This window comes from Chelonia mydas, chromosome 14 (genome assembly GCF_015237465.2).
Source record: "Chelonia mydas isolate rCheMyd1 chromosome 14, rCheMyd1.pri.v2, whole genome shotgun sequence".
Classification (NCBI taxonomy): Eukaryota; Metazoa; Chordata; order Testudines; family Cheloniidae; genus Chelonia; species Chelonia mydas.
The window spans coordinates 19221747-19247515 of record NC_051254.2 but is presented as its reverse complement, the minus strand read 5'-3'; the positions used below and the strand labels follow the sequence as shown (position 1 = coordinate 19247515).

Genomic DNA, 25769 nt, shown 5'->3' with positions numbered 1-25769 from the left:
GTTATTTATAACATATTTTAATGTCTGTCACTAAAGATTTCTCAGCACTTTACAAACCCTGAGTAAGCCTTGCAACCCTATCAGGTAGGTGGTATTATAATCTCCATCTTACAAACTGTGGAACTGAGTCCCAAGAAGGTTAAGTAACATGCCTGTTCTATATGGCACCAAGTCTGGGACAGAGAAACTCAGATCTCACAAAATTCCTTACTTTTGTCCTATACAAATTCTTTCCCTTCAACTATAAAGAAATTGTTTCCCAAAACATGGGTGACGAGAACTCTTTTGCTCACTCTTCATTTACTTTAAGAAAAAAAAGAAAAAGGAAAGATAAGATCCTGTTTGGTGAGAGGAAAAACATTGACTTGCTCAAGGGTGTGTCTGCAGTTGGATGCCAAAGAGAAAATCAGCCACAAAAGAGCAAAGTTCAGTTTTTGTTCTGCGGCAAACTTTATACTTGTCTTAATTATTCCAAAGAAAGGGTGTTTCCAGGACTTTCAATATCCTTTGCTGTATGAGGTGTGTCTTCTTGTGTGTGTCTCTTTCCCTCTGCAAAGCTAGAGCGCTTAGGAGAGGATTTCGCTGTTGTTCCACCTCCCAACTGTAATTTCAAGGAAACAGGGTGTGCTGGCTAGTAGGCAGAGAGAGGTTCTTTGCTTCACAGTGCATGCTTATTCAAAAATGTATAAAATGCAACCAGTGCAACTTTGCCGGGTGCCTGTATCATATTTAACATAGATAACTCTTAAAAACAAAAGACTTTTACCTAACCTCTCAAATTACATTACACACCAACTTATCCAACTTCATCCTACCCCAGAGACAAACATGAGGCTGATAGACCTTACACCAGGCCATAAACACTAACAGACAGTTTGAGTAGTTGCTGGGTGGAGGGAAGAGGATACGGTGGTTGGGGGCCATCCACCGAGAACATCTTTTCCTTAGGAGATCTCAACAATGGCAATACACGGGGGGGAGAGAGAGCCTCCCAAAGAGACAGGGCTCAAACCACACAGGATGTTGAAGATCAAAGCAGACATCCTGAATTGCACTTGAAAATGAACAGGTAGTCAGTGCAGTTTTTAGAGAAATGGTGTAATAGATTTTCTGTATCTACCACCACCAAACCTGTAAGCAGTCCGATTCTGCATTAGTAGCTCTAGAATGGTCTCTAAGGAGAGGCCTACCATAGAGCACATTGTAAAGGAAGGGTCACAGATGATAAAAAGTTCTTTCTGGGATATCATGGGAAGCTGGGGGTCCAAAAGGCACTCCCTAAATGTGGACCTCTTGGGCAAATGGTAGCCAAAGCCTCTCGATAAGAGGGATGAAAATTCATCTCACTTCTCATGTTCCTGGTAAAGGCTTCCCTGGTACTGCAGAGTGCATACATTGCACAGCAAGGGGGCTGATATGGCATAGCAAGAAAAGATACAAATAGGAGTGTATAAAATTAAATATGGGTCCTCAGGGTCAGATTTCTACTCTGCCTCTCTGTCAGTACAAAGGAATCATAAAGCCAGTGGATTTGGCCAGCTAAGAACTCCTGTGTATGGGACATTGTTGAGAAAAAGAGTATGTGGACAGAATGTCCCTGTGCTCAGGTGATCCCCAACTGGTATAATGGTCCTTTGTGGCTGCAGCCAACTGGCAGAATTTAGAGTGTAATCAATAAGGCCTGGGCCCTCACAGTGCAGCACAAAGATAAAAATAAATCTTGCGTGGCCACTCATTCAGTAAGTACTGTTCATCCTGACTGCTGAATGAGGCTGAGTCCCTGTGGAAAAATTAGTACATGAGCATGTAAGTGTAAGACTACACAAGGAGACCACATGCCCATGCCACTTTGATTTGGCATTGTCTAACTTTTGAGAGCTTGACTTTATAGTCTCAGGCCTTGACTCTTCAAAGACTCGGGTGCATGCTTAATGTTATGGACTGTGAGCAGTCACATTTTACAGTGTGGCTTTGTTTTGGGAATATTCAGTGTATAACATTAAGCATGTGCAAAAGTCATTGAAGGATCAGGGCCTTACTTAGTAACAGTATTTTCTTGTTTTTTTTTTTTTTTTTTTGGGTACGGAATAATAAATATACTGAGATCAGCCAAGCAAAACAATGTTTTCCCTTCTTCCTCTTTTTAAATGTATTGCCCTGAATATCCTCAGCTGTAGCTATTTCAGTAGTGGACAGGTAGCTTGCATCCTCTGTAATACACACACAAAAACTCAATAGTAATAGCTAATAACAATAACAAAAAAACCAGGCAGTGGTTACAAAAGAATAATAATAAAATTGAAATAGGCAGTGATTGGCTGAAAGTGGTTAGAACAGTGTTAGACGGTTAGTGTTTTGTCTTTTTGTTTTCACATCCTCATCCCCTTTCCCTCCTATTGTTTGTTATACTTCCTTGTTGCACCTTGTCTTAAACTAGATTACAAACTCTCTGAGGCAAGGATTGTGTCTTTTTATGTTTGTACATTGTCCAGCACTGTGGGATCCCTATCCTGAATGGGGTCTATAGGCTGTAACCTAAATAGAAAAATCAGTAGTAGTGAGGTCCACAGAGATTATAGGTCCCTGAATGTGACATTTTTTCTTGAGCGAAGGGAGGCAGTGTCACAACCTGCAGCCTCTGTGGGCTACATCTTTTTATTAAAGATGAGTTTAGCTGCAGCAATCTGCTCCATTTTATATAAATTAAGGGTAACCCTTGAGGCTTCCATCCAAACTGCTAACATGGCTCTCATATGAAAAGTTTTGGTGTCCCTGTGGCTATATAGAAGGCTATGAAGGGCGTGATTTATTTGGCAGAAAGTTCAAGTGACCACTGTGCATTTAGTTATGACCTGCCAGGTGGTGGCACTCTGATCACAATGGGGTATTGCACACACAAACCTGTATTAAGATACAGCCATTGTTCAGATCAAGATGGGTGATGATATATCGGTGTCTGGGGCAGAGTTTTGATTGAGATGGGGCACAGCATGTTGGAGAGCTGTAGCAACGCCCAGGGAGAGATGGGGATGTTCCATACCTGCCACCATTTGAACGGTGTAATCAGGGACATGAGGGGAGAAAAGGCCGGACACCCCTTTGTACTCCACTGAAATGTGTTGAGCTGGCGAGCACTGAGAATAACACAACAGAAACAGAAAATTCCAGCCTTAGCCCAGCTTGCATGGGTGCTACACAGTGGACTTCTAGGTCCTCAGTGCATACCCAGAGCCAGGCTCCTCCTTCGCCAGCCCCATATGTGGGCCTCCCTCAAAGCAGCCCCAGAGGGAATCATAGAAGATTAGGGTTGGAAGAGGAGACCTCAGGAGGTCATCTAGCCCAACCCCCTGCTCAAAGCAGGACCAACCCCAACTAAATCAGAGCTTCCCTCTCGGTTGTGAGGGGAGATTCCTCAGGGGGTAGAAGACTCCCAGGCCAGTCCCGGAGGGAAGGGGAGTAGATCCCCCATGACAGCCCCGGGACGGCAGCAGTGGCTCCCCCGTTCCAGCCCCGGGGGTGGGCATTGGATCCCCCATGCCAGGCCCGGGTCACCCTACCCCGGGAGGGGGCAGTGGATCCCACATGCCCGTCGGGGGGGGAGCCTCCGCGGGCGGCGGTTCGATTGCTCGGCGCTCCCCGGCCTGGCGGGTGGATGGTATCTAGCTCGGCGCGCGGCCTGACGGGGTCGGAAGCAGCCGCTGGCCTGCCTCTGTCCCTGCGCCCGCCCGCTGCCCGCGGGGAGTGTCGGCGTCCGGGCTCAGTCCGTCCGCGGCCGCGATGGTTTAAAGGCCCCGGGCCAGCTCCGCATCCGGCAGCAGCCATGAACCTGCTGCCGGCCAACCCGCACGGCAACGGGCTGCTGTACGCCGGCTTCAACCAGGACCACGGTGAGGGGGAGCTGCGGCCGAATCAGGGGAACCGGGTGTGGGGGCAGCTTGGGAGTAGATGGGGTCCCGGAGGGGTTTGTCTGGGAGTGGCGGGGCCTGGCTGGGAGTGTGGGGGTGGCGGGGGCCGCGGTGGCGGGGGGAGGTTGGGAGTGGGGGGGGTGGCGCGGCCAGGGTGGCGGGGCCTGGCTGGGAGTGTGGGGGTCGCGGGGACCGCGGTGGGGGGGGGGGGGGAGGCGGCTGGGAGTGGGGGGGGTGGCGCGGCCAGGGTGGCGGGGCCTGGCTGGGAGTGTGGGGGTGGCGGGGACCGCGGTGGCTGGGAGTGGGGGGGAGGCTGGGAGTAGGGGGGTGGCGCGGCCGGGGTGGCGGGGCCTGTCTGGGAGTGTGGGGGTGGCGGGGGCCGCGGTGGCGGGGGGAGGCTGGGAGTAGGGGGGTGGTGTGGCGGGGCCTGGTTGGGAGGGGGGGGGCGCCGCGGTGGCGGGGGGGGTGTCGGGTGATTGTGTGGGGGCGGGGGAGGAGTTGGCTGGGAGTGGGTGGGCAGCGGCGGGAGGGTGTTGTAATGGGGAGATATTCTATCCTTTTGTCCTCAAACCTTCCCTTTATTCCCTTCTCCAATTTTTTTTCCAACCAAACAAAAGTTTTGGGACAACACAAACTAGCCCCCCGGCTGATGAGGGAGTGGGGCTCACCATGAGGCAAAGGGGAGTGTGACCTGTTGCGGGTTGGAGTGGGGCTGAAATGCCTCTCCAGGGCAGCCTGTGTGTGGCAGCATGTCCTCCTCGCCGCCTTGGTGACACCACACTGCGCTGTTTACCTGCGGCCCCAGGCACTGCCTTGACCTCTGACTAAATTCAGGGCCTGTGTGGCTTTACTCTGGGGCACCACAGCTGTAAATCTTCAAATCCTAAAGCAGGTTTGGGAAGTGGTTTGTGTTTTGGAATGTGATTGTGGTTAACTCTTTTAGCTTAAGTGCTGTTAGGGAAATGAAATGTCAGAATTGGGACCAATTCATAGTGTGGCTTCTGCAATAATCATGTTTAGAGATGCTTTCTGGCTTTTTATATACTAGGAAAAATCTGGTGCATAGTTCTATACATGGTGAGATCAGTGAAAGCTATCACACTGACAAAGTGCTAGCGTTTTTGCTACCATCTTGTTTACGCTACAGTTTCCACTCTCACTACTCCTGTTGGAGCATTATTTATCTGGAGTTTACCAGTGTAGATGCAGCTGTTGTGTCTCTTAAAGTAGAGGGATATTTCTATATGGTGTTGGCAGTACCATGCCCTCATTTATGTTTCTCTCAGCCATCAAGTCTGAGAAGAATGTGTTGGAGCCAAAGTCCGTGACCAGAATTTTCAAAAGTGGTTAGTGATTTTTTTTTTTTTTTTTTGGGGGGTGCCCCCGCTTTTCAGTTAGCGGGTCCTTTGGCACTTTCTGAAAATCAGATTCCTTTTTACATTTAGGCACCTAAAAACACTAGTCACTGAAGTGAAAGATATTTAAGTTGTAACACAGCTTCTTATGTGGCCTTAATGTTCTGTTTTAAAATAAGGGAGGTTCTCCTGAGATTTACTGGGGGAGTAATTTGCCAAATAGCATGTGTCACTTTAACACATTTTTTTGTTGTACAAATTAGTGGTGAAGATTTGGTTGTGCTGTCTGATTTTGTACTCTACATCATGCTTAAAAAGACACTGACTATATAAGTAGGTCAATAATGTTTTATTCTGTCTAATGATATGTAGAGCCCGTTGGGTGGGGGAAAAAAAACTAAAGCTTCAGGTCCTATGCTTGGCTCTCCTTTCTCAGGGAAACTGGGGGAGACTTTCTAAGGTACAAGTGAAAGTAAAGTGCCTAACTCTCATTGAGTTTTAATAGCAGCTAGGTGCATTGCTGCTCCTAATGCCTTTGAAAATCTCCTTCATAATCTGTTCCAAGAAACAGTGCACTTGTGCCTAATCTTGCTGTCTCAATGTACAAAGTATCAGTCTTTTGAATAAGTGTCTTTTTCTTGTGTTGTGGGGGGGAAAATATTTGTGGATGAGTACCAGAATTTTCTTCCAGAGTGCAAGGAAATAAGTCTTATAGCTTAAAACAAAGTTGTTAAATATTTCCTTTTTTTCCATTTGTAGCCATAGCAAATAAAGCTGATTTAATTTTTTTAATAAGTGAGAATGGATGTGAATTGTTCCGTGACATATATAATGTTTCATTGTCTTTGTAAGCAGTGTGGTGTGTGTGGTTTTTTGTTTTTTAATGAAGCTGCACCTTTGAGGTGTTTGAGCTACCACATTGGCTGGAAAAAAAAACCTAAATTGATCTTAATACCTCCCCTGTCATCTTATCTCACATTTGAAATAGTGGTAAGTGTGGGCAACTTGGATTTTGGGTCCACAGTTTCAATCTGTGTATTCAAACATCGGAGATTAGCTCTGGTACTTGTTCTGCATGTGTGACTACTAATGAGAAATATTGACTAGATATACCATCCTAACCTTAGAGACTAACAAATGTATTTGAGCATAAGCTTTTGTGAGCTACAGCTCACTTCATCGGATGCAGTGAGCAGTAGCTCACGAAAGCTTATGCTCAAATACATTTGTTAGTCTCTAAGGTGCCACAAGTACTCCTTGTCTTTTCCCGGATACAGACTAACACGGCTGCTACTCTGAAACCCATCTTAAGCTTGCACCCTATAGTGAGTGCTGCAAGGTTTTGCCCATTGCAGCATCAGGTCCTCAGTTTAGAATAAATTTGTTGGTGCTGTGACTCCCATTGCTTTCAGAATAAAGCGTATGCCAAACAGGGGTGTCATTTGCTATGGGACAAGAGGGGGCGGTTTAGCCTCCCCCAACTTTGAATGCTGTCATTAGGAAAGAAATAATTGCCTAGTACTGTAGTTATTCTTGATGATGCCAGTTGGGACAAAGAATATTGTATATGCTGATGCAACTTTTTCCCCCACCTCTCGAATTTGTCTGAAATGACACCCCTGATGCTGAGCATTATTTAATTATGGTAGCATCCCAAAATGTACGAAGGAGTTGTACGGACTCTTAGGAAGATAGTCCTTGAGCTGAGGAGCTTACCTTAACTGCATTGTTAGGTACTTATTCTAAATAAACTGGCAACTTAAACAGTCCCCTAGTTATATAGGCAAAGAAAGTGAGGGAGGTTCTGTTTGCAAGCTACTGTAACGCTTTCTCGTTATGGTATATATGTACATTTAAAAAATAGCCTAACCAGTACAATACCTGATAGCATTTAGGATACAAAAGTGCTTATCTTAGGGCTTGTCTACACTGACCACTTACAGTGCTGCAACTTTCTCACTCAGGGGTGTGCAAAAACATCCCCCTGAGCGCAGCAAGTTTCAGCATAGTAAAGTGCCAGTGTAGACAGTGCACCAGCGCTAGGAGCTATGCCCCTCATGGAGGGGTGTGTGTGTGTGGTGTTTTTTTTTTTTTTTTTTTTTTTTAAAGAGCGCTGAGAGAGCTGTCTCCCAGCGCTCTGCTGTGACCACACCAGCCACATTAAAGCGCTGCCTCATAGACTAGTGTTGCCTGTGTAGACTAGCCATGTTAAAGCGTTGCCAGTGTAGACTAGCCCTTATTAGTTATTTTTCCTGGTTATTGTGAATGTAATTCTAAAAACAGTAGCTAGGAGGAAAACGTCACTACTTCCATTTTGCTACTAACCAAAAATAGAAATCTGAATCACTGGAGTGCTGAAACTTAGTGTGAGTGCCTGCATATAATTTTGCAATCACCTCATTTCTCAGTAACTCAAGAATAGCCAATCCAGTACTCACAGGAAGATGGGAGGGATGATCTAATAGGGCTGGAAAAGACCTTACTTCTATGACTGGTGTGTTTCATCTGAAGTATCAGAAACCCATATTTACCTTTTAAGCTTTGAGCAATATTACTATTGGTTTTTTTATATAGGATAGCTTTTCGTTATCTTAACCTTTTCTGTAAGTGCTGTCAAGTACAACAAACTTTTCTGTCAAAGTTTTTATTAATTTAAAATTTGATATAATCTTAATTCTAGTCACTTCTGTAGTGTTTTCTGTCCAAGGATCTCAAAGCACTTCACAAAAATTAATGAACGAATGAAAGAAACCTCATAATAACCTTGTCTCCTAAGGAAGGAGTAGTTTCACATACTGAGAGGGATTCCTCCCCTTTCACTCCCCCTGCCCCGTAGGTGTCATACTGCATATGACAGAGTTGGTAATAGAATCCAGAGATTATCTGTCAGTCCTGTGTTCAAGCTATTAGGCTGTTCTCCCTTTCTTGAGCCTGCCTAACAGCAAAACAAAATGGCTAGACCCCATGATGCAGAAATGACTTTGCAGCTGACCAGTTTTAGACAGAGTGTGCAGTCTTAGGTAATGTGCGCAGAGCAGAGGATGCTATTAGACATCAATATAACAACACATCTATGTGTCCTCGATCCTAAAGTAAAAAGATTTCCTCTATGCAGCATGGCACTTCTAGGACCGGCATTTCAGTCCCTTCCAAGCCCTCCCTTTTTACTTTGGCACCACTGGGTCAATATGGGCAAATAGTACTCATTCCACCAATAATAGTCAAATTCAAGTTATAGTTGCAGATTAAACAATGTACTGCTTTTTTCTTTAAATAAGAAAAAGGATAAAAGTAAAGAAAATAATACTTACACTTATAGGTGCCTTTGAAAATTTTACACAGCATCTAAGTCCCATTGATTTTCTTCAATGAGACTTAACCTTCTGAATGCCTAAGCCACTGTTGAAAATGGGACTTAGGCTCCTAAGTCACTTGGCATTGTCACAGGAATAAGAGCTACTGTAGGTTATGGAAACACAAGTTACAGAGTTGAAAGTGTAGTAGTGGTACCTCATGTCCGAGTCAATGTCTGTATCTTTTGTTTGGTCCATTCTTTCATCCAAAAGGTTCAGAGCAGGTTGTCATGTGAAGGAGAGATTGTCACCTTGCCTCCGTGGGTCACAACTGAGAATATCAAATTCAGGACAAGTTGCTGGAGAAAAGGGCAGACACACCCCAAAACTGGTGGTTATTCTTCCATGAGATATACCAATACAGCAACAAAAGTAAACTTCTGTCTTACCATACTGGCTATCAAGAAGTCAGAAATGCAGCCTCCTTAGGTATTCTGGTCCTGGATTCAACACCCAGATACTAGACTTAACGATGAGTGGTTCTTTAAAACCAATTTCCTCAAACAAAAGCCTTCTTCTGATCCTAAAGGACCAGACACATACCCAGGTCAATATATACCCAATAATCACACTGTTGCCAGTCCTTTAGTATCTAATATCTAAAGGTTTATTTATAAAAAGAAAGAAAGGTGAGAGTTAAAATTGGTTAAAGGAATCAGATACATACAATAATTGCAAACTTCTTGGATCAGGCTTGTAGCAGTGATGGAATAAACTGATTGCTTGTTAAACTTTTCTCCTGCTCAAACCTCTGGACTATAAACTTAGAGTCCTCTTGTCTTGTATAGATTTCACTGTCAAGAAAAAAAACCCAAACCCCTTAAATATGGAAGCTCATTCTTGTTTCCTTCCCTCTCCCACTCCAGCAACCTGTTGTATTGGTCTCTGAAAATATTCCTACACTGCACCTTGGAGCATGCCTCCTAGCCCAGGTAGGCAGACTTAAGCTAGCGTTGCTTGAGCTAGTGCACTTTAAATAGCAGTGTGGACATTGTGACATGGGCATCGGCTCAGACTAGCCACCCAAAGCCAAGCCCGTCTGAGCTGTGGTGGCTAGCCTGAGCTGCTGCCCATGTTGCAATGTCCACACTGCTATTTTTAGTGTGCTAGGCCAAGCAAAACTAGTGGGAGTCTGTCTACCGGGGCTGGGAAGCATGCTCCCAGCTGCAAGTAAACATACCCTAAGTATATTATGTTCAGTTAAGTTTCCTGGGAATCTCTGAGCTTTCCTTCTAGTTCCCTTACCTTGGGGAGTCTGCCTTTGTAGAAAACATGCAGTGGCATTATAGCAAATTTTAATGTCCGCTAACATACAGTCTATTCGGGTTTGTCATAACATGTTGGTCCTTCACTAATATTAAAGCAAAATTTAAATTTTTTTTAGTATCTAACAGGTTTTTTTAAAGCACTACTTTACCACCACAGTATACTGGAAATATATCAATCATTCTGTAGAGAGCCTCTCATAGAAAGGAAATGTAATTTGAAAAAATAGTCTCCAAGAAATATCAGCTCTCATCCAGAACTATATCATCACCATACCATGCTTGCCATTACCTTGGAAAGATAATTTCTCCCTTTATGGGGGAAAAAACTACAGAGCCTTAGAGCCAGTTATAAGGTTTGTCAGATAACTTATCAATTTATTAACTCCATAGTTGCAGCTCATGGAATACTATAGCCATTTGCTTTATCAGCTCAATGTATGCTGCAAATCAATGACACATGGCAAAATGAAGCTGTGGCTCTAGCTTGACTATAAGCCTCTCAGTTCAACACATTAAAGTATCTTCCTCAGATGTTCTTGTCAACTGCTAGAAATGGCCCACCTTGATTATCACTACAAAAGGTCGTCGTCCCCCCCCCCCCGCTCTCCTGCTGGTACTAGCTCACCTTAAGTGATCCCTCTCGTTACAGTGTGTATGGTAACACTCATTGTTTCATGTTCTCTATGTATATAAATCTCCCCACTGTATGTTCCACTGAATGCATCCAATGAAGTGAGCTGTAGCTCACAAAAGCTTATGCTCAAATAAATTGGTTAGTCTCTAAGGTGCCACAAGTACTCCTTTTCTTTTTGCAAATACAGACTAACATGGCTGCTACTCTGAAACCTTTAATATTATAGTTAGTAAAAAGACTTTCTTGATTGATAATATTCACCATTTGCCCTTTTCCATGTGTATACACTCTCAGACGTATGGAACTTTTTTAGAAACTGGGTCAAGCAGAAATCTCAAAGCCCAGCTTGAAGTTGTGCTCTACAAACTAGTATATCAGTGCCTGGAGGAATTATCAGTGTGAGGAAAATCATTGGTCTTTCTCTTCTATTCTTGGGAGATGACTTTTTTTGTAGTACTGAAAGCAGATGTAAAGGTAGCTGCTTGTGTTGCCCCGGGAGTCTGCTGGCAATGAGTGCCTGCCAAATAGGAATGACACTGCACCTACTGAAAATCAGTGGCAAAGCACCTGTTGACAACAATGGGAGGAGCAGTGCACCTGTTGTAATTGTTGCTTTCCGGGAGCTCAGTCAGCAGGAGTCCAATGGATGCTCCAAAACTTGCATCCTGTGCATGGTATAATGGCTCCCCTCCAACTAATCAAGCTGGTGTATGGTCATATTTGAGAAGAAACTGTCTCTTACAGTAAGATGGCAGTAAAACCTAGGAAAAGAGAAGGAATACCCTAAAAATCCAGTGATTTAACCATTCAAATTTCTCAGCACAAACTTCTAATGTCACTTTCCTCTACCTCCTTTCCCTCAACTATTTTTGTTGACCTACACTTAAACAACTTAATAGGCTATTGGGTTACTTTAAAATTCTGGCAGTATTTCAGCCCCTTTTGAGAGGGGAGGGATTTCTCCATATATCAAGTACTATCTTGACTGTTGACCTGGAAGGTTCATGCATACAAATGCAGGATGCTGCCAATCCTCAACAAATTATTTTCCTGAAATTGATGATTTGCTGATGCAAGCTAGTTAAAATTTCAGGAATAACAGAAATGTTGAATCCATTTGTTTTTCAGTGATTGTGCCATATCAGCCACTCTTATCTTAAAATTATCTGTAAAATAATTCCAGTATATAGTTGATAATCCATAGTCAAAAGATTCTGAATATCCTTGGTGCCATGCAGATGCTTCATCGTATATATTTGTGGCATAATTTAAAGCAGTGTTTCTCAACCTTTTTGGTACTAGGGACTGGCTTGCTGCCTTCCTAAACTATGTCAGGGAGATCTCATGGTCTAGTGACAGTTCATGGACCAGTCATTAGGAAACACCGATTGAGAGTACCGAATATAATCATTTTGGGGGTATGTCGCTTCATTAATTGTAGGTTTCCATAATAAACATCTGTACTTTATTTATAATAAAATCATAAGATGTCTGCTTGCTATTAAGGGTTTACAGAGAGAAAAATATGCAGTCTGAACCTTCTTTTCAGGCTCTGTCTGCCATTTAGCTGCAGAACAACCAAGTTATTTTGACATGCAGGAACAATTGGACATAGAGATCTGAGCAAATAGTTTGGCAAGATGAAGAAGGAAAGTGCGAAGTGAGGTTTTTATTAATAGTTTTGTAGATATTAATTTGGGGTTTATAACTCAGAGCCCAACAAGACCCTGGTTTTTATTATTTTAGAGTAGATGTTTGACATTACTCAGGGTGCAATCTGTTGAACAGCAGTTTCCTGTCAATTCTCCAGCCTGGGGTGCCTTTTACACTGCTTCGCTGTGAGAGCAACTACCTGGTCTACGCTCACACCACCTCCAGCATGTAAATTACTCCCAGCTATACTGTGTGAGTGCTGTGGCCAGATACTCTTGAGTTATCCTGCAGAGTAACACCAGCAAATTCCCAGTCCCAGATTTTCTCTCAGAAATGCATGTCCTGTGTTGCCCAGGACAGGGCTGGACACCAGAAGCTCATATAAATCCGTCTATTTATTAATAGAAAATACAGGATTAGTGCATATCTCAAATGGAGTTTCCCAAACACTTCAATCCAAGCACACTGGTTTAGATAAAACAAATTTCTGAACTACAGAAAGATTTTAAGTGATTACAAGTAATGAGGCTTAAGAGTCATAATTGGTTACAAGGAAATAAAAGGTAAAATGCAACAAGCTAAGTGTATTTAAAACAGTCTCTCTCACCACATAATTCAGCAGTCTTCCTGGCTGAATTCCTTTCATACAGGATCCCTCCCTCAGTCCTGGGCTTTTTCTTTGTTTCTCAGGTGTTGTGGCTGCTGTGGATAGAGAGAAAGGGAAGAATATTTTGGGACATCTATTCTCTTTCTTACGCCTTTTCCTCTTCTTTGAGAACTCTCTCCAGCTGGGGTTCAGGAGACCTAGTCTGTGGGGATAGGAACTCCAACTGTTTCTTTGCCAAGATGTAAATTTCTCACTCATACCCTTTTTCCTGCCAAAGAATGGTCACTTAACCAGGTGATGGTCCATTTGATTTAGTTGACACGTGGCTGACGCATCAGTTTGACTTTTGTCTCTGAAGAACTGGTTTGTGGCTGTGTCCCCAGATTTGGAATACGTCTTAGGGCTTGTCTATGCTACAGGTTATGTCAGCATAATTTATGTCACTCAGGGGTGTGAATAAGCCACCCCACGAGTGACCTAAGTTACACTGACGTAAGCGCTGGTGAGGACAGTGCTTGTCGGTGGGAGAGCTTCTCCTGCCAATGTAGCTACCATCTCTTGTGGAGGTGGTTTTATTATGCCAATAGGAGAGCTCTCGCATGTTGGCACAGAGTGTCATCGCCAGACACACAGCTGCACTGTAGCACTTCTAATGTAGACTAGCCCTTATTAACATCGTACAGTAGAATCTTACAACTTTACATATAGTGTTGCCACACACATTACCAGGACAATAAAGATCAGCAAATCATGAGTTTTCAGATGATGCAGTACTGGCATATTTTGTAAATATGTATCGTCTTGAAAAAGGGGTGGACATAGAGATAGGGAGTGTCACAATGTTCCTTATGGATACACACTAACACACACATTCTCAACTTTTGTATCAAAGGTTGTTTTAAAAATTTCAGATCATTGCATAGGAAAATCAAACTTGTTCCAATTATTTTGTGCCCTTGAATCTCAAAGTTCTTTATGAATTTTGGTATGCCACTTGTAAATTATTGTTTGTGGTGTTGTAGTTGGGTTGGGCCCACGATACAAGAGACAAGGTGGGTAAAGTAATATATTTTATTGAACCAGCTTCTCTTGGTGAAAGACCAGCTTTTGAGCTACCCAGAGCTCTTCGCACCCACCTTGTCTCACTTTTAAATTGTGTATTTGTTTTATCAAGTTTAATTTTTTTTCTGTAACAATCTCTCTGCATGCACAATAATTAGAATCTCTGGATGCTTGTTAATGGCTTCTATGTGTTCTGCCATTTGTCCAATACTGGCAGATAGTATGACTCACTACTTGTGATAAGTAGAACCATTAGTATTTACTAACATAAATCAAATAAAACAGCAGAAGAACTCACCCTGGGAGTATGAAGGAATCCATTAAAAAGGCATTCTCTTCCCCTCTTCTCTCCCCCCCCATCTAAGAATCTGCATAACCCAATTCTGGGCTTCAGCTTAAAAAAAAAAAAATGGTCAGAGGTGTAAAATCTCTGTATATTCTAAACTCTTTAGTTTATAAGTTCAGTTGCTTGAGTTGCTCTAGTTCCCCACAGTTAAGTGGACCTGATGGACTTCCAAGTTGCACTGTGCTATCCTGCATGCCGCTGTCAGAGTGTGATAGATAAAGAACTATTCTCGCCTATTTCAGGAACGAACCTGTTAGATAACATAGTAAAGTTTTAATTAGTAATCTGAATATTTGAAATAGGACTCCTTTTTTAGTACATGAAGTGAATATAGGGGTTTTCTGTGCTAGCTATTACTGGGGAGTGTAAGTTTCAGTAAGAATACACCAAAACTGATTTCCTTCTCCCTGGTATTGACTCATGATCAAACTGCCTCCTATGTGATACAGTAGCTCCTTTCCTTCCATTGTTTCTTCACCACCTGTTTAAACAGAACACCAAGGACTTCCAACATTGAAACAAAGTGGAAAAACCAACTTTGCACCGTTTCCACTTTTTCTATTTTAAACTAAAGATGCAACATTCTTCTTGAAATAAATTTCATTGACATTAAAGCTCTTGAATAGTGACCCCCCAGCCCTCCGACTTGCTCTGTTTTGCCTGTAATACATAATTAATGCATATTTTTCCATTTTGTGTTTTAGGATGCTTTGCATGTGGAATGGAAAATGGATTCAGAGTTTATAATGCAGATCCTCTCAAAGAAAAAGAGAAACAAGGTGTGAGATGCTTTCTCATTTTTCAGCTCACTTCATCGGGTGCAACTGTAGCTCACGAAAGCTTATGCTCAAATAAATTGGTTAGTCTCTAAAGTGCCACAAGTACTCCTTTTCTTTTTGCGAATACAGACTAACATGGCTGCTACTCTGAAACCTGTCATTTTTCTATGCTAGCTCTGTTTTGAAAGTCCAGCCTACATGTCTTCTCCACAGGGCTCTTGCCTGGGTTACTTTCTTCCTGCATTGAGCCCTTGTCCAATGACTTTCCTTCCAGCCAAGGAGGGCTCCACTGGCTCCACAGGGAGTCTCAATCATGTGTCTTCTAGATCGGCAGTTTAACTTCTGGTAATCCTCTACTGCCTGAGCTAACACACTCAGGTGTGTGATCTTGAAGCTAGTATCAGACTGAAACCTCTGTGGACTGGTCACTAGTGGGGGTGAGCAACACATTGTAAGTGTGAAAACTGGGGTAGCTCTCTAAAGTCACAGGTTAAACAACAAGTTGTGGTGTGTTTTATAAGGGAGAGCGCCACATCAAGTGGCTAGAGGATTAGGCTGTAATCTGTATTGGGCTTTTTCTGCCTGATCCGGTCATGTAAAAACTGCTTTGGTGGTTCTGTTAAAGCATATATACAGTTTTTGCTCAAGAATAAGACTTGACAGAAACTTAGCGAAAACCATTCTTCTAACCAGTGGACGGAGCCAGACTGCATCTGTTCTGAGAGGAATGGCAGTGTTTTCTGTACCTCAGATATAACCCTTTCTCTCCCTTTGACTACCAGTGAGGCCTCTGGGGTTTCCTAACAGCCTCACTGCTTTTCCAGTCCTCCTTTTTTAAGCGTTCTCTTCTAACTTAAAGTGTGTGGAGGTCTCTGGTTCCAGTCCATACATCCTTTAGTTGCCCTAAGAGGGATGTAGCTCCTCCTAACTGCTAGTGATGTCTATCTTTAATCTCATCCCCGCTGAGTATACTCCTACCATTCCTATTTTGCTTCCCATCCCTCAGGCTCTGTGTTCTTTAATCTGTCGCGTCCCTAGCCTTTCTGATCCCACTCCTCTTTCTGCTCCCTCTGGAATTCCAGCTCTGCCTTCAGAAAGCTCATTGTCATTCATGACTTTCTAACTACTTAAACTCCATTTCCTCTCTTCCTCTGAAACCTGGGTGTCTGCTTCTCATTTGTGTTTTGTCTGAGACTCACTTCCAAAGGAGAGGTCTCTTTCCTAAACCTCCTGTCATGAAGGCCTTGTTGGTGGCACATGCTCCTCCACATCTATCTGTAAATTTGAATTGTATATAATCCAACATTGTTTTCACGCTGCCCTCAAGCATAGGGGCTTTCATAACTTTACATTAAACATAGACAGCACCATCACTCTGGTTTCCTGGTATCTGAGTCAGAGAGAGACTTGGTTAAAAAGCAGCTGACTGAAGCTTAATCTGTGCAAGACAGAAGTGATGCTCGTAATCAGACATCTGTATTGGGGGGGTAACTGTCTAAAACCATAATGTTAGGGCACTTGTCCACTGACCATCAGTGTAATGCTGGACTAAAGTGTCCTTCTGGACTTCTAGTCTTGGATACCCAAATGGCGCTTTTAGCTAAAAGTTCCTTCCCATTGGACCAAAGCATTCATTATTTCCTAGTCCAGATGGTTCACTGCTACTTGGGGATGGAAGTGAACGCCATGAAGGAGCTCCAGATGGATGTGCATGCGTTTGGTTCACCTTCAGAGCAAAACAGATTGAGCACATTCCCCCTCAACCCCATTTTTCTGCATGCTGTACTGGCTACCTGTCCAATACCAGATCCAGGTCAAGATCCTGATCTACTGTGCCCTGCCCAAGAGAACTTACTTACACACTCTAAAAGAAGTACGTACATACCCTACCATATGCCAAGTTATGTTTCGCAATTTACTCGAATTGAGGTGCTTATAGCACTGTTAATACTAACCAGAGCTTTGTACTTAATTGCAGAGACTGGAGCCAATAAAATTAGTAGTTTTGAAAATGATTATCGGGGTGGGAGGGGACTGAACTTTGAGTGGCTGCCCTACAGCTATGGAACTTTCTTCCACCAGATACTGGTGACCATAGAGCTCACTGTGCAGAGTGAGATTTAAGAACAGCTCTATTTTGCCCCTGAAGACTGTATGGAAGGATGGTAGAATTTGAGAACCAAAAAGTGAAACTGACTAGAATACACTTTTACTTTTGTTTAATTTAATTGCATAAACGGAGAGGAAAATCAAAAAAGTAAATGGCATAAAATATGATAAGTGCCTCTATCCTTTTCTTTTGCAACTCTCCCATCACATCTGATGTTAGCTTTGATACCTCTTCATCTCCTCTGCTTTTTTCAATACTGCCCATAAACATGGCATGCCTACCTAATCTGTATTCACTAAGCCACTTTTTCTCTCAAAATCCTTCCTAAAAACCCTCTTCTTTCTTGTTGCCTGCAAGAAGTGTTAACATACCACAAAAGAGAAATTAATTTTAATAGGATCATTGATATGTACATACCATAAATGAGTAACTTCTTGTTTTCCATTTTAAAAAGTATACTTCAGTATTTGTTCATGGGTGTGTGTGTGGGGGGAATTGTACTTTTTTGCAATCATAAACAACTTTGAATATGTAAGTATCCTGTGTTGTGTAGTTTTTTTAAATGTAACTTGTGGTCTCTGCTGAAAAAGCTGTTAATTGTAGCTAAGAGTAATCACTCTTCTTTGGATTCTCTTAGTATCCAGGTGGGGACAGGAGGAGATCTCCACACAGTATCTTTCCATAGTGTAGATAACTGAGAGTAGCCTTAGTCATATACTGAAGCATTTTCTTGTGGCAATGCAGTAAAAGGCCTCTTAACATGGGATTGACCTCAGTGGTATTTTGGACTTCTATAGTAAATCCTAAAATGTCACGCTTTCTGTAAAGAAGAAAATGTTCCAATGCTATCTAAGACCCATTTTGCTGTGAAATTAAGTGCTGAGTATATTTATAAATTTCATTTTTTGTTTTACAGAATTTCTAGAAGGAGGCGTTGGCCATGTTGAAATGTTATTTCGGTGCAACTATTTAGCATTAGTTGGTGGAGGAAAAAAGCCAAAATATCCACCTAACAAAGGTACAGTGTTGAGCACTAAGGAACAGATTTCATAAATGTGTTTCTGGCATCTCTGCTGTGTCCAACAACAGACCTCAAACTACTTTTTTTTTTTTATAGAATCCAGAAAGTCTGTGTGTAGTCTTTGTGTTGCAACCTGCCTAAATTTTTTTTAGTATTTTAAGTTCAAGGAAGATGTGTATCTTCCTCTTAAGCCAATGGGCATTGTGCCTGCTCATGAATTTGACCCCAGACTCTCTATCTCTACTTCTGTCATGCTTGTTTTGGAATATCTGTGGTTCTTTTTATGTCATTTTACTTGGTGAATGGCTTGCTCACCATTTTCTAAGATATTGAAAATAAACTCTAAAGAAACCTACTCAGACCTGCATGCCAATAAAAATCAGTCATGCAAAAATAGAAAGAAAACCTGACTGAGCTGCAAGCCTGGCCAATGAGTTTTAGCAAGTTTACAAATTTCTCATACATTTTAACAATTTAAAAACCTTTGTCTGAGAGGGCTGAGCTGGGGGAAGTCTTCACAGATTTCTTGCAGTAATGGTTTTACAATTCACTTTCAATCTTGACAAGATTGAAAACTTTCCCGGAAGTCATAGTTATACTCATTGTGCCTGACCTATTTAGAGAACTTGACAATCACTAACAAAATATTAATTAAGCCCCTCCACTGTGACCAAGTCTTTCTGAACTGGAGGACTTAGTGTTCTGAGATGCACAGAGACTGAAATATTGGCACTTAGTTTTGGAGGTTTTTCTATTGTTTGCTAAGCCCTTGTTATCAAGTCAGTGAAGCTGGCCTGCTCTCGGTGCTAAATTATAAGGTGCTGGCCATTTTAGTGTTTAATTTTTGACACTGTCAGGTTACAATGAATTCTCATAATGTGGTAGTAGTGAAGTGGCCGGTATTTCATCATCATTTGCTTCAGCTATTTGCATTCATGTATCTTTAAATCTGATCAAAACCATAAACACTGATGTACCTACTCAAAGCAGTTGACCTGAAAGTGAGACTGCCTCTACAGTTAAGGCATCCAGTCCTCACATCTCACTTTTCTTTTAAAGTGTCAGCCTTTGTATTGTATTAGGCAACTGTACCACCTAAGACTTAACTAGAAAGCTCAATTTGATGAGAGAGAGCAAAAGAAAACACATGGTGATTCAGTAAGTGGTTTGAAGTGCATGGAGTTCTTTCAGTTCATATTGAACCAGCTCACTGGTGTTAGAATTTACTGTTGTACTGGAGGTGCTGTCTTTTTAGATAGCATTTACAATGGGGGTCTTGACCACTTGTCATTTTTGCCCTTGTGTCTTGGTTGTATTGCATATCCATAATGAATCTAGCTACCTAAATCCTCTCTGTGGTTTCAATTACTTGTATTCACTTCCTATCCTAAAGTATTTTATACTGGTGTATACTCTTAAACAGATGCAGTGTTCCTCTACAGAGTTGGTTACATTTCAAAGATCAGTAAAGTGATTGGTTTTTGTTTTGTACATAGTTTGTAAAGCACTCTGGAAACACTTGAGATATTAATGTTCTAGTAATACCTTGACAATTGTGCTTCTGTCTTAGTTCTTTACTACTTAATTTAGGGGGGAAAAGCAACCATCCACTGCTGTAAGCCCAGGCTGAATACAAACCCAGGATCAATGTCCAACAAATGGCTTTTCTTGTCACTTTATCAAACTGATATAAGTGCTTTCCAGTTAGGAAGAGATTGTGTCAAACATCTTAGAAAACTGAAATGAAATATTACTGGTTTTCTGATGGGATCTTTTCCACCATTTTAGTGATGATCTGGGATGATCTGAAAAAGAAGACAGTTATTGAAATAGAATTTTCAACAGAAGTCAAAGCCGTTAAATTGCGAAGAGATAGGTAGGTATGAGTAAAAATTTATTCCATATGCAAGACGTTTTCTCTGCTATGTGGAGAGGTATTTTTGAGAGATTCTCAGTTGTTTATGGAAGGAAATTCTTTAAAGCATTTCTGCAACTAGAAATCTACTTAAAATGGTGCTTTTGGACAAGCTTTTTAAAGGGAGGATGGATCAGAGTTCATGTAGATTGGTGTATGGCTTACCACTGACACGTTCTGCTTTGACATGTGCAGAAGAATGTTACGGGAGTTTCTGTTGGTCTGTAGCAGGAACCTGTGCTTGAATTTGTGAACAGCTGGTTTATCTGTCTTGTTAGTTAACCCACAGTCATGACTAAGTGGTTTTGCAGGAACTGCAGTTACTGTTCGTTGGGAGGGTAGGAGAGTGTAAGGATCAAATTAATTAAAGTATGTTGAAGGCATTGTACAACTGAAATAATTATGCATTAGTAGGGGTGTGTGTATCTGTCTCTGTCCCCTTTCCCTGCTCTTGATTGATAAGTCATAAGTGCTTCCCTTTTTATCTGTTTCAGAATTGTGGTAGTTTTGGACTCCATGATTAAAGTTTTCACATTCACACACAATCCCCACCAGTTGCATGTCTTTGAAACCTGCTACAACCCTAAAGGTTAGTAGTGTACTTAAAGTGGGGGAAGGTAGGTGTTCTTTTTTGGCCCTTGTTACTCTTCTTTTGAGTCTCCCATTTTTATCATTATATTACTCTAGTTCAAATTCCTTGCTTTATTCACTTTGTTTAATTTCATTAACAATGACTTGTTTTGAAACATTCTAATCATACCCTTGTGGGATGATACTTTTGTTGCAAACTGTAAGCATAAAGTTTTTCACAATGCTTCATAATACTTTATTGCAGGAAAGCTCTCAATCTACATTTCATCATACCTGGGTTTGGTTTGTCAAAGTAAGATGGTGCTGCCCTTTTCGGCACAGTACTTGTAAAGTTGCAAATCTGTGTGCTCTGAAAATGGGTGAGTTTTCTAGCACAGAATACTAATGATTAAGGATAGTTCCTACTAAAGAGACAGCAGTAGATCACATCATGGAACAGGCCACCCAAATAAGAAGCGAGTCTGCTCCAATATGGAAATAACCCCCTCCCAACTGCACAGTCCCAGTTGTCACCTACCACCCCACACTGGAACCCATATAGGTATCATTAAGCACTTACAAACCATACTCGATGGGGACCACATCCTGAAAAATCTTTCCTGAACCCCCTCTTCTGGCATTCAAACAGCCCTCCAAGCTCCTCAGAAGCAAGCTCCCCACCGACCAGGACACATCAACTCAAAGCCGCACCAGACCTTGCCAGAACAACAGACGCAAAACCTGCAGACATATCTCCACTGTTACGATGATCAATACCCCTCACCCCAACGCACCTTTCAAGATTCATGAGTCCTACACATGCCTATCTCAACGTGTGGTGTACCTCATCCAGTGTGCTAAATGGCCCAAGAACAACTATGTGGATGAAATGAGACAATCACTGTGCTCGAATGAACTTGCACAGAAAAATAAGACACCCTATCGCTTGTGGGCAAACACTCCCCCCCCCCCCCCCCCCAAGAGATTCCTCTATATCTGACCTCTCAATCCTTGTCCTCAAAGGAAACCTGCACAACACCTTCAAAAGATGATCCTGGGTTCTAATGTCATATGCTAGACATTAAAAATCCTGGACTCCCTAGAGCTACTGAATTTATGGCTTATTACAACAATCTATAACCCACTACCACCTGCCAGCTTTTTTTTTTTTTTTTTTGCCCTCCTTACTGCCCCATGGCTGGGAAGGTGTTAATGGGCCACTTAACATACATTAATCTGAGACCATTCAAGGTGAACTAATTACAATAAAGCAGGGGTTCTCAGGACAAATTATTTGGTGGCCTCAGAGTGCGGCCACCAACTCTTCCTGGTGGCTGCTTTAACACTCCCCCTCCCCCCCCCCCCATTACTTAATTAGCTTTAGGAAAAATACAAACAAATACACACATTTTACAATGATTAGGACGTGTATTTGTTTGTTGCTAGCTAGTAAAATGGCAAAGTGATACTTGTATGTTTGTTAATATCACTTTTCACAGCAGACTTACTCAGCCCTGGCAAGTTTGAGGACAAATTAAGCCCTGGATTGGGGGGGTTGGAGGAGGCAGTGGGGGCCAGAGCCTGCAGCGGTGAGCCAGAGCCTGCAGCTCTGTGGCTGGAGGACAGAGCCCAAAGCCATGCCTCCAGAGCCCAGGGCTGGAGCCTGAAGCCCCACAGCAAGAACCTGCTGCCCCAGGACTGAAGCTCAAAGTCTGAGTCCCACTGCCCCTGGGAAGGTAGGGAACTCACTAGCTGCTCCTCCAGTGTTGTGCCCCACCTGTCTCCAGAGGGGGGCAGGGTCCAACCCCTGCTGGTGGCCCCAGTAACCAACACCAAACTGGTATATCCAAGAGCACCAGGGAGGAGCCACTGTTCCCCCCCCCCCCCCCCACTCCTCCTCCCCCCAATAACAGTCCAGAAGGCTGTGACCATAAGAAAAGCCCCTGGTGGTCACATGCAACCACAGTGGCTGCATTTGAGAAATGCTGCACTAAACAATCTCTTCCACCGTGTATGTAGCTGTGATACTCGGAGTACATTTCCCAGACCTGAAGAAGAGCTCTGTGTAAGCTAAAACACTTGTCTCTCACCAAAAGAAGTTGGTTCAATAAAATATATTACCTCACCCTCCTTGTCTGTACAAAGAAGACTGCCCTTAATTACCAGTCCTTTCAGTCTTTATAACACTGGTATTGTCCGTAATACAGTCTCTCTCCACATAGTTCTGCAAGACAGCGAGGAGTAAGTGCTCTTAAATCACTGAGCTTTTCAGATTAAATATCCAAGTGTGGTGCATGCTATAGAAATACTACTTGGATCAGGGCCTCATTGAGCTAGGGGTAGGCAACCTATGGCATGCATGCCAAAGGCAGCACTTGAGCTGATTTTCAGTGGCACTCACACTGTCCGGGGCCTGGCCACCGGTCCGGGGGGCTCTGCATTTCAATTTAATTTTAAATGAAGCTTCTTAAACATTTTAAAAACCTTATTTATTTTACATACAACAATAGTTAAGTTATATATTATAGACTTATAGAAAGAGACATTAACGTTTTCAGAAGGTATTACTGGCACGCAAAACCTTAAATTAGAGTGAATAAATGAAGACTTGGCACACCACTTCTGAAAGATCGCCAACCCCTGAGCTAGGCTGTGTGTGTGTGTGTACACGGAGGCATAGCCCTGTCCAAAAGTACTTAAAATCTGTGCTACCATTGATAGGCTGAGATATGGACTTTCAAAAGGCTGCCATGGCTGATAGTGTCACTGGCATTTCTGGGTCAAACTTGGAGTTGATGTGTGCATGGTGGTGTAATTTGCATATAAATTGCACCAACTTAAAAGCCAAGGAGCCAGAAGGTCTAAATTAGAGAATCTCCTATTTTAACTTGATCCTTGGTTATATCTTCCTGTTTTTTTTGTATTTTGTTTTTTTTTCCTGTCAGAATGCACTTCTGCCCCACTGGTGTGACTTGCACCAATTTACCCCTTAGACTTAATGAGCCAAATTCAGAAGAGACATAAGTTGCATTTCAGTAAATAGGTACTAGCTTGAAATCTGGGGGGCCAGAAGATGAGGCATCTTAGTCTGGCTTCTGATTTTTTCTTTTTTTGGCTCTCGAGTTAAAATGTAGTTGAAATTAATTTTGCCGCTCCAACTTAAGTTTTATTCTAAAAATATATTTTGTGACCCTGCTTTTTAAATTTTGGCAAGGTGATATTTTCTTCAGACTTCTATAGGCTTTGGACCATCTTATGGTAGCTAGTACATAAGACCTGTAAAGCTACTTGCTGAAAATGTCCAGATTCTTAAACAGAACATGGGCTATCCTGGTTGTATTGTAGGATGAACTGCAGTCCCAGAGATCACTCTGTTAATTTGTTATGCTCCTTTTTAACACCCCCTCCACCCCCCAAGTATTTGCTTGTAAGTGCAGTGCATGTATTGCTGGATTATATTTGGAGACATTAGAAGCTTGTTTAACCTTATGTCTTCACTTTTGCAGTACAATTCAAAAATGTATTTCTAAATTTAAGATGTGAAATTTAGGATTTCCTTATATTAAAATTATCATGTATTGTAAGAACTTATGTATTTTTTTTTTTTTTAAGGCTTTGAAAATAAATTGCTTCTTTTTTGTCAATTTTGTTTTTAGGTCTCTGTGTCCTTTGTCCAAATAGTAATAATTCCCTTCTTGCATTCCCTGGGACACATACTGGGCATGTGCAGATAGTGGATCTGGCTAATACAGAAAAGCCTCCTGTAGACATACCAGCTCATGAAGGAGTCTTGAGCTGTATAGCTTTAAACCTGCAGGGAACAAGAATTGCAACAGCATCAGAAAAAGTAAGCAAATAATCAAATGTTCTATTATCAGTGGCTATATTTATGAATATACGATATGGTCCTACTGTTAATGGCACAAATGCTTTGTTACACTGTAACTACTGGAAAACTAAGTCTTAAGGAACCTAGTTACTGAGACTTAGATATGTGCACACAGAATTTTTCCCATTGATCTCTACTGCTCCTTCAGCAAAAACTTGATACTTCCCTAAAGATCTGGCGTGACTCCGGCAGCCTTGAGCTGAGACATTACTTCATTCTGTAACCCAATGGACTTATTCAAATTGAGTCCAGCTATCTTGAACCAAGAACAAGCTTTGTTTACTATACTGGACTCATGGGCGGCGGGTGAACCATGGGCTTCGGGAGGCTATCCCCTGGCCGACCTACCCCTTCTGCCCCGGGCCCTGCCCCTCCCTTCCCCTGCTGGAGCCCAGAGGACTCCCCCCTCCAGGCGCCCGGAGTCCCTGGCTGCAGGCCAGCCCCCAGTAGCCCCAGCCCAGGGCAAAGGCACCAGAGCCCTCCCCAAAGTAGGGGAGGCTGGGGGCCCCTGCCCGAGGTCAAGGCAAAAGCAGCCCCCTGCCCATGTCCCAGGCCCCCAGGGCAGGTGGCGGGTCCGTGGCTCCTCACAGCTGCCCGCAAGGCTCTTGCTGTGGGTGTGGCTGTGAGGCCCCTGCACACCCCGTCCAGAGCTGGGTCGGAGAGAGCCGTCCAGGCAGCTGTGGGGAGCCAGCGTGGAGTTGCAGACCCTCGTGCCCTGGGTGGGGACACAGGCCGGGGGCTGCTCTCAGTCCCCCTGCACCTCAGGTAGATAGAGGGTCTGCTGCAGTTCCCCACAGCTGCCTGGGCTCCCTGGCTGGGCTCCACTATGGGAAGGAAGAGCCACAGCAGAGCACAGTGGGAAGCAGGAGGAGACCTGGGGGTGGAGGTTGGGCGGGGCCATGCTGGCAGTTTGGGTAGGTTTAGCCTTCCCCTGCCTTTGGTACCTGCTGCCCATGACTGGACTCTTAATTTGCTTCTAAGGAATCCATGGATTTACTGAAAGACAACCTCCTTTGAGCCTAAAGCTTCAGAAAAATGTCCTCTTCCACTAACCCTGACTGTCTTGTACATGGACGTACAAACCTGTAACAGATCAAACTATAACTTAAAAAGTTGACTTCTGGAAGGAAGGGCATTCTACAAGTCTGTCAGGTGCTGTACTATCTAGTCTTTGCTGGCTTTAGCTCAGCTTGAACTTGATTTTTAGCTTCAGATCCAGGAACGTATTTGATCACTGTGTTGAAATGTTGGAAAATGTGTTCCAAGCTTTATACATTGCTAGAAAATATTTTACAGCTTTAC

At 42.8% G+C, this 25769-nt stretch overlaps 1 protein-coding gene across 4 annotated transcripts in view; it reads left to right on the top strand.

Annotated features, from left to right (window-relative positions):
- The first annotated feature begins 3384 nt into the window (after positions 1-3384).
- WDR45B (WD repeat domain 45B) overlaps positions 3385-25769 on the top strand; it is a 30407-nt gene continuing 8022 nt past the window's right edge. The window contains exons 1-7 of one of the 4 annotated variants that reach the window (XM_043528960.1): positions 3639-3887; positions 5192-5251; positions 14888-14962; positions 17989-18090; positions 19882-19969; positions 20503-20597; positions 24235-24425. In XM_043528960.1, coding sequence (XP_043384895.1) covers positions 3653-3887; positions 5192-5251; positions 14888-14962; positions 17989-18090; positions 19882-19969; positions 20503-20597; positions 24235-24425 — 846 coding nt within the window. In that variant the 5' untranslated portion in view covers positions 3639-3652. Of the gene's footprint in view, positions 3888-5191; positions 5252-14887; positions 14963-16612; positions 16836-17988; positions 18091-19881; positions 19970-20502; positions 20598-24234; positions 24426-25769 lie in introns of all 4 variants that reach the window. The other 3 variants (XM_037915169.2, XM_037915166.2, XM_037915168.2) reach the window with 3 other exon arrangements.